The sequence below is a fragment of the Balaenoptera acutorostrata genome, chromosome 12 (genome assembly GCF_949987535.1).
Source record: "Balaenoptera acutorostrata chromosome 12, mBalAcu1.1, whole genome shotgun sequence".
NCBI lineage: Eukaryota > Metazoa > Chordata > Mammalia > Artiodactyla > Balaenopteridae > Balaenoptera > Balaenoptera acutorostrata.
This window is the reverse complement of record NC_080075.1, coordinates 83281241-83290263: the sequence shown is the minus strand read 5'-3', so window position 1 is coordinate 83290263 and position 9023 is coordinate 83281241. Positions and strand designations below refer to the sequence as shown.

Sequence of the window (9023 nt, the reverse complement as noted above, 5' to 3'; positions counted from 1 at the left end):
CACAGCAACCTGTGAGATAAATAGCACAACTCTCATTTTCTACAGGACAGACTAAGGCTCCGAGAGGGAGTACTTTGCCCAAAGTCGCATAACTAACCTGACACGTGACTCCAGGTCCGTCCTTCCTCCGTCCAGGACGTGCTCCAGCCACGGGCCATTCCACACGCTCTCCCCTTCCACCACCACCACAGCCCATGGCCTGAACTGCAGTTTTAGACACTGTGTTAATTGTATTCTATCAGAAGAGACGGTTCACAAAATAAATAAATAAGAAGAGTCCAGTCTCTCTTAGTAGGAAAGTATGTTAACCAGTCGCTATAAGAAAGAAAAAAAAGTAAAAAAAAAAAATAGCAGCTTGCTCATCATTTATATACAGCTTTATTTGTAATTCGCTGAAACCACTGAGAACAACTGACAGGTACACGTGTTGCCTCTGGAAACAGCATTGGGCTCTGGAGGCTCTTCCCCCAGGGAGCTGAGACTGGTGACGGTGGCGGCCGTGGGCGGGCGTGCTCACACCCAGTGCTGCGCTGCACCCAGGGCTGTGCGGAAGGTCCTCAGGGCCCGATGGGTGCCCCGCGCGGCCAGGAGGAGTGACCCGGCTTCGGCCTCGTGGCCGGCGGCCCGCAGGTGTCTGGCCAGCTCCTCCGCATCCCAGCGCCCTTGCTGGGGGCTGGCCAAGAGGTGCTCGACGAGACGTGGGTAGAAGGGAGTGGAGACGCACTTCACCAAGAGCTTGGCGTCCAGGAGCAGGGAGAGAAGTTCTCGGTCGCAGTTTGAATCATTCACCTGCAAGAAGTAAGACAGGCAGACGTGAGGGGCGGGCGTTGCTGACTCCCCACCAGCAGACACAGACACAGCCCCGCGGGTGTGCTGGGCGCTGCCCTGCTGCCTTTGTCATCAGAAACCCCTTTACCCTGGCTAACAGCGCCTGCTCCGAGAAGCACACACAGGGCACGAGCGTCTCTGGCGTCACACACACGGGACGACAGACCCGGTCTCCTTTTCACGTAAGACATGGCCACGTACCAAGGCCCCCTGGGATCACGGTGGCGGCTCCCACATCGAGTGTCAGAAGTTGTGCTAAACGCCGGACATGTCCTCCTTCACTGGGTCCTCTCGGTCCGCCCTGTCAAGCCAGCACTTTAACCTCCTGACTTCACAGATTAGGAAACCGATGGGTAAGAATTTCGCTTAACATCGTGGTCGGTAAACTGTGGAGCCAGAGTCTGAATATAGGTCAGTCATGACTTCAAAGCTCGAGCTTGTTGACAACCACATTTACCATTTCATTTGTGCTTCACCATGGTCTATATTCCTTAACCTCAAACCTCTCCTTTATGTAGATCCCTGTGAAAAAAATTCTTTTCGGAACAAGAAAACCCTTTTTCTACTCCACTGAGAAAGTACATCCATCGACCCCACTGTTGTAAATAGGATAACCGACAGGAGGTGTTTAAAAGCTATTCTTGCTTAAGCCTCTAGAAAGCTTAGCACAAAACTCACCTTTTTAAAACAAGTTTTCTGTGCTCTTTCAGTTGCATATTTTCTGTACTTTCTCCCTGGTCTTATCTTCTTGGCCTATGCATGGTTTTCCATGGCTTTGACACTTAGCTTATATTTTTCTGTTTTATTATTATCCATATTTTCATAAGGAATCAAGTCAACACGAATCACAGACCAAAATTCAGAGCTTCTCATTTACATTGGGGTGTCATAAAACAGCTTCACGACAGCTTCTTCTTCATGTCACTGCGCACTTTTAATAGTTTTGGGTATAGTAACCACAGAAATAATGTGGCATTTCAAAACCAATTATCTCATGTTTGGACCAACTCTACTACGTCACTGTACACGGTGTGAGTGCTCTGTGACAAGGAGGAAAGGCTACTGGAGACAAGAAGGTCAAGGGTGTCGACTGGCTGCAAGGATTAAAACAAAAGAAGTTCTGAGAATAAAAGTTACTGCCCACTACCAGACGGAGCCTATCTTTCCTACCAACCAGTGATCCTTCAAAACCCCACAAAGATGTCAGCTCCAGTGCCATCTTCTTGGTGACATTTCCCCTAGATCTCCTGGCCAGGCTGACCCCCCTCGCCCCACACTCCAGGACGCCGTACACACGCCTCTCCGGGCTGTATTATCGTGCTTGGTCTGGCTGCCTTCCTACCGTCCTGGGAGCTTCTTGAGGGCACAGGGGGCTGGCGCCCTTTCATTTCAGCATCCAGTTTAATTCGCACTCGTTAAATGGCTGAATGAACCTACCTCGCTGAACCCCGTCACATTTTTGTAAAGTGCACACGTACGTGACTGAACGAGATTCTAGACTCAGAACTGGTGAGTCCTGCAAACTCTGGGCGTCTTTTCCTCAGCCTCTCATTGCATCAGCAGTTACATTCCGCTCACCCACCTCTGACTCACGAAGACTCTGAGGTTGAACTCGATTTCCCACTTTTTGTTTGTTTTCGTTTTTAGAGGTGGTGACAAAGGCAACTGGTACAAGACCAGCTTTTCTGCTGCTGAAAGTAGCAGAAGAGCTTTCCATCCTCCCCACCGGGGGCTCCTTACGAAGGTTCTGCATGTCTTCTTTCCCTCCTTTCTCTTTTGCTCCAGAGTAGGGAACCAGGACCTGAACCCCAGCACGGTGCCTGCCTCTTCCCGAGAGGCCCTCACGTGCCGCTGAGGCACCTTCTCTGTAAGCCTTAAAACGTCCCTTTAAGACGGTTCTGACCTCATTTGACAGACGCATAAACTGAGGCTCAGTGAGGCCAGAGCCGTGTGTCAAGCATCAAAAGGCTGCTCCACGGTGAGCTGCCCAGGAGCCCTCAGCTCGGACTATTCCGTGCGTTTACTGTTTGTTCCCCCCCGACCCAGACTACGAGCTCCTCCAGAGCAGAGATGGTGTGTCCTCTGTTCACCCTGCAGCCCCAGGCCCAGAAGAGCGTGGGCCTCATGGGAGGAGCTCAGCAAGATCTGTGGAATGAACACGTGAAGAATGAGTTCCTCCAAAGCTCGCATCCTTTCACGGTACACCGCAGCCTCGACACATGCTCGTGTGAGCGTGCACACACACACACGCGCACGAGTGGCAGCTGAGTGACTGTGCGTGTTGTTAGTTTGGTTCACTGTTAAAAATAAAGAATCCTTCCACCTAACCCTCCAGGAGAGAACAGGGTGTGTGCCAGGATGCTACAGGCAAACGTTTGATAAACTACGTGGATAAAAGTCTCAGCGTCCAAACACTGCAGGGTGACACTTTCTTTGCGGCCCTGAATAAGTCTTCAAGGCTAGGACACCTTTATTATTCTTTCTGTTGACTCGTGAACCCTCCCTCTGGGGGCCTGAAAGGCTCCTAGAAAGGGAATGATGGATTTTTCCAGCTCGAGGAGGCGACAGGGGTTCTGTCAATGCCAGCAGCTGCGGCTGCTCTGATCCCCTCTTCTGTTTGCTTCTCTCCAGCGCAATGACATCCTGAAAATTGGTTTCCCGCTGGATGTGCCTTCCGGATAACTGCCCGTGTCCTAAGGCAGGGTGGGTGTCCACCCTCCAAGAGCTCTCCGTCTGCTCTCCCGGCTGAGGAAGCCTAACGCTGAAGTCACGGAAGTGAACTCCGACGTTTCCCCTGTGGTCCTGGCCCGCTCAGAGGTTCCCTAGAGACTGCGGACCTCCACTGAGCCTGGGCCGTGGCCAGGGCAGGGCGTGGGGGAAATTCTAGTTTAGACCCTCATAATCAAATGCTGGGAAAATGAAGGGGCTGACTTTGCTTCCTCTCTCTGGCCTTCCACCTGATTCTGGCTCTTTGCAAGATGTACAGAATGGCCAGAGTATACTTTATAATTGTCATATGCAAGGAAAACACTGCGTAGACATTTATTCTGTACATATTTGGGACAAAACAGAGAATGAAAGAATACAGAAAGGAAGAGAAGGCCTTTCTAAGGACCCATTCCAACAACTGCGTTTTGACGAAGAGGAGCCTGAGGGTCAGAGAAGGAAAGGATTGCCCGAGGTCACAGGCAGCCAAAACCTTTCCTCCCGACACACCAAGCCCCTGCCTCGGGGCCACCAAGGCCAGCCTGAGTCCTCCTCCTCAGCACAGCAAAGCTCCTGGCATCATCGCGACATCGTGGAGCTGCTACGTTAATTTGTTAAGCCTCAGCTGGTCTTCGTTTTTCTTGTTTTTGACTAAAATCCTAACTTAAGCCACTAATCATCTGGTACTACCTACCACAGAAGCCTACAACTGTCTTACCAGTTAGAATTACTCATCCTAACCTACTTGGTTTTTCTTTTTGAAATAAAAAGAAAAAAATGGAAATAGTTTTAAAAAAGAAAGACGTCTTCTGTATCAGGATCACCACAAGAAAATTATTTTATCCTCCTTTTCTCTCTAGTAATTATCCATATGCAAATATATTTTCACAATCAATCCTGTGACATTTGTACCTACTTTTCTCATATGTTGAGAATTTTTAAAAACTATTTTCACACAGTTTTCATTCCTAAAAAGTTTAATGGCTGTGAAGTAGTCTATTGAACAAGTTATTTAACTTCCCCTGCTATAAATAGCTATTTATAATCATTTGATATTATTGAAACACTACAAGTGAATGGTTTTTACACACATCCTTTCTTTATTTGAATTATCTCCTTAAAATAAATTATTAGGAGAGGTATAACTGGGGTCTTATGGGATGACATGTATCCCCCCAAATTCATATGTTGAAGTCCTAACCCTCAATACATGAGAATGTGACTGTATTTGGAGACAGGGCCTTTGAAGAGGTAAATAAGGTTTAATGAGTCACTTGGGTGAATCCGAATCCAGTTGCATTGGTGTCTTTATAAGAAGAGAAGATGACACACACACATAAACCCAGAGGCAACCACATGCGGACACAGGGGGAGAGCAACCATCTATAAGTCAAGGAGAGAGGCCTCAGAAGAAATCAATCCCACTGACATCTTGATCTTGGACTCTGGGCCTCCAGGATTGCAAGAAAACAAATCTCTAGGGTGTAAGTTGCCCAGTCTGTGGTACTTTGTTATGGCAGCCTGAGCAGACTAATACATGGGGCAAAGCATCTGAAACAATTTTTGGCTGAGGTTGTGAGAGCAGTGCAGTCACCCAGTGACGTGGGCCGTCCAGCTCACAGTGGTGCTATCAGGGGAGAAGTGCGTCAGTTCCACTGCAAACTTCTCAGCTTTGGATGTTATTATTTTGAAAAGAAACTCATGTTGCTAATTTAGGAGATATGCATAGGGACCTCAAAGATGATTTTATTTCAATTTGTTTATTTGCAAGAATGAATTTTTTCCATACATTTCCTGTCATTTTTATTTCTTTCTTGTGGGAAGGATCAAATCCTTTGCTCATTAACTCGAGTTTCAACATCATTTTCCACATGTGAAGGAGTTCTTTGTATAACTTAAACATTAAATTTGATTTTAGTTATTGATGTAATGGACATTCTAATCTGTTGTTTGCAATTCTGTTTTGGTTATTTGTTGTCTTGTAGAAGTTTTACATTTTTATATCATCAGGAAAGGATCTGTTCCTTTATGATTCTTTTCCTATTGCTTTAAAGCTTAGAAGCTATACTTGCTTGAAGGATCTGATATGTATGTGTGTACGTGTATGTTTGTGTGTGTGTGTGTGTATATATACATATACATATATATAATTTTCTGATTTTAAAAATATCTTAACTTTTTAATTGGTCGGGAATCACTTTGGTATATGGTGTGGGGAAAATCACGCATCCCTGACATTGGCTGGATTGGTGCTTTAAGGGCTTGAGGAAGAAAATATATTCGGTCATTTTTGGAGTACGTTGGATGTTTGAAATAAATATGTGAGAAGTCCAGGAGGATTAGTTGATTTAATTCCTCTGATCAAATAACTTTGAATTAGAGTGCGAAGTAGTCGTCTTGTGAAGAGAAAGCAGACAGGCTTTTGGGTGAGAGACCAATTTCCAATCCTGGCTTTTTAGCTACATAGATGTATGACCTTGTTAAGGATAATCTCTCCAGGCCCCAGTTTCCACATGTGAAATACAGACAACAGACAGGGGTTGAGATAATCTATGTTTTTAACTGCCTAGCACAATGCCTGGTGTAAAGTTCAAGTTCAGTAAATGGCTGGAGTTATTACGGTCAAACAAATCAGGAATAAAGCATAGAAGAAGAAGGCCTTACATATATCATACAATGAGTAAAAGGCTTGCCTTCGCTGTCAGTGATTTTTTTTTTTTTGGTCGGTGATTAATTTTTGAGAATAAATGAAACTTTGCAGATCTTGGGGAAAAAAACTTATTAAAGCACAAAGCACTACTGTCTTCCAAGCCATTAAAATGTTAACTGCTTAATTCCTGCTTCAACAATAGGTAATGAACCTTCTCTGAATTAAATCTTTGACTTTATGGATCTATACGAAGCTAAGAGCAATTACAGTAAGGAGAGAAGCTGAAATCCCAGTAGCCTAACGCATGCAGGACCTCATTTCAATGACTTTAAAGAAGACTATTTAATACTATTTCACTGTTTACTTTAGGGAAGGATATTTGTCTCACTGCTACATATACTATTACTAATAGAAGTTATTAAATGTATCAACTACAAGTGCAGACAAATAAAAGGGCAACAGAAGTGTATGCTTGGAATAAGAAAAATGCCTGCAGGTAACTTTTTGTTTTCTCTATTTATCTGCATAACATTCAGACTCCATTTCTCGGCGTACCATCAGCCCTACCCCTGGCGTGGGATTTAGTAGTACACATACCTCTTCTCAATCCAAAATTAGGACAGTCCTCTGACTGAGGATGTAACAATGGGAGAGAATCTGTGAAGATTCAAGCTTGGTCACCTCTATGACCCATTCTGGGGCCCTGAGTTTGGCTAGTTCCAAACTTTGTACTTGCCCCCTTTCTACTTTGCTTACTTCCTTGTGTTATTATTTCATATGTCAATCTCCTGATGAGATAGTTCCTCTACACAGAGGGATGTGTATTTTATTTCATCTTTACAAATGTCCTACCCATTCCTCACTGCAGCACACAGTACCAGCCTATGCACAATGGTACTTTACACGTCTGTTCACACTAAGTAAGGCAGCCACCCATCAGAGCTGTCTAGAAATCTAATAGGTTAGCCCATAGGGAGTGAGCTGCCTGTCGCTAGAGGCAACCAGCTGAGACTATTGGGAGATACTCTGTTGCAGAGCTTCCTTCACTGAGAAGACCAACTACCAGGTGAGGATGAAGGAAGATGGGTGAAAGCAACATGTCTAGGTATGTACAAGTTAAAATGGTATTTAGAAATAAGTAGATATGCCCAAAATTCTGAGAAGAAGAGCCTGGTACTAAAAGAGACAAAAGAACAGTGATTGTAAAAATAGGTCAGTTTCGTAGAGAATGGACTTGAGGACACGGGGAGGGGGAAGGGTAAGCTGGGACGAAGTGAGAGAGTGGCATGGACATATATACACTACCAAATGTAAAATAGATAGCTAGTGGGAAGCAGCCACATAAGCATAGCACAGGGAGATCAGCTGGGTGCTTTGTGACCACCTAGAGGGGTGGCATAGGGAGGGTGGGAGGGAGGGAGACGCAAGAGGGAGGGGATACGGGGATATCTGTATACATATAGCTGATTCACTTTGTTATACAGCAGAAACTAACACACCATTGTAAAGCAATTATACTCCAATAAAGATGTTAAAAAAAAAATAGGTCAGTTTAATGTCAACTGGTATCTGTAAGAGATACAGGAAAACACTCACTTGATCCTTCTTTGCATGACTGGATCACTTCAGCCTAACCTGGTTTGGATACGCTTAGAAGAAAACCAGCTGACATAAGGGCCAAAAGAAAAGAAGGGCTTTGCAGACACCAGACAGGATTGTTAGGAGCCCAGCCCAAGGTCCCTGTCATCACAGCATGCCGAGGCCAGGAGGGACATGTGTAAGCCTGACTTCAACACGAGAAGGCAGTATCACGGGAGGGCTACAGCAGGGACAGATGCTCACCAGGGAGGTCCTTGTTGGAAATGTGGACTGAGTTAAAGGGGGAACAAAGAAAGGAAGGTTTCCCGGTTTTATATACATGTTGGCCCTTGAACAACGTGGGTCTGAACTGTGCTGGGCCACTTACACGCGGATTTTTTTTCAGTAGGAAATACTAGAGCACTGCACAGTCCCTCGTTGGTTGAATCCACGGATGTGGAGGAACCTCAGATGTGGATTCAGAGGATACAGAGGGCGAAGCCTAACGTACACGTGGATTAAGCCCTGTGCTGTTCAAGGGTCGACTGTAAACATGTTAATCCAAGCATGCTTTTCTGAGAATCTTTAAAGCTCTCCCTCCAACCTAGACACTGGTCACTGTGAGTAATGTTGTAGGTTCCAGCGCCTTCATGGCAAAATTAAAGGAGATAAGAATCACATTTATTAAAACCATGAAGGACTGTGTTGTGGAAGCAGCTGCACCGGGCAGAACTGAGATCCACATGTTCAAGTTAGAGGCTGCAGGCTTCATTCCAGAGGTGCTCTCTCATGAGGGCTTTCAAAGCACAGCACAGAGCGCCCAGCAAGTGGTCGGCTCCCCACCCCTAGCCGGGCTGGACCAGGGCCCAGTGACTTAGCGGATTTGAAAAAGGAAGCCCTATACCGGGCAAGCTGTCGAACTAGCTCTGCGCTATTCTTTTCAGTGTTGATACTATATGGTTTAAGATGCTTTCAGCAAGTTCACTTCTCTGTGGAGATAACCCTTTTCCAATATCAGAGAGCCCACTCAGTTAGGTCAAAAGAAGCGGCGTGGTCAAGTACAGGCTCTGAACCTGGATCCAGGGTTTCAATTTCAGGTCAGGCTACTTACTAGCCGTATGACCTCTGAGTCTCAGTGTTTTCATCTGCGAAACCAGAATGGTATCTTTCCAGAGGATTATTAAAAAGGGAAGGTCAGGATGTTCCTATTATAACACCTGGCACAGTTGGTACTGGAAGATAGTTATTACTAGCATCAGGG

The 9023-nt window shown here is 45.6% G+C and overlaps 1 protein-coding gene across 1 annotated transcript in view; it reads right to left on the bottom strand.

Annotated features, from left to right (window-relative positions):
* Positions 1–362: 362 nt before the first annotated feature.
* NBAS (NBAS subunit of NRZ tethering complex) overlaps positions 363–9023 on the bottom strand; it is a 345265-nt gene continuing 336604 nt past the window's right edge. The window contains exon 52 of the mRNA XM_007183498.2: positions 363–789. Coding sequence (XP_007183560.2) covers positions 514–789 — 276 coding nt within the window. The 3' untranslated portion in view covers positions 363–513. The remainder of the gene's footprint in view (positions 790–9023) is intronic.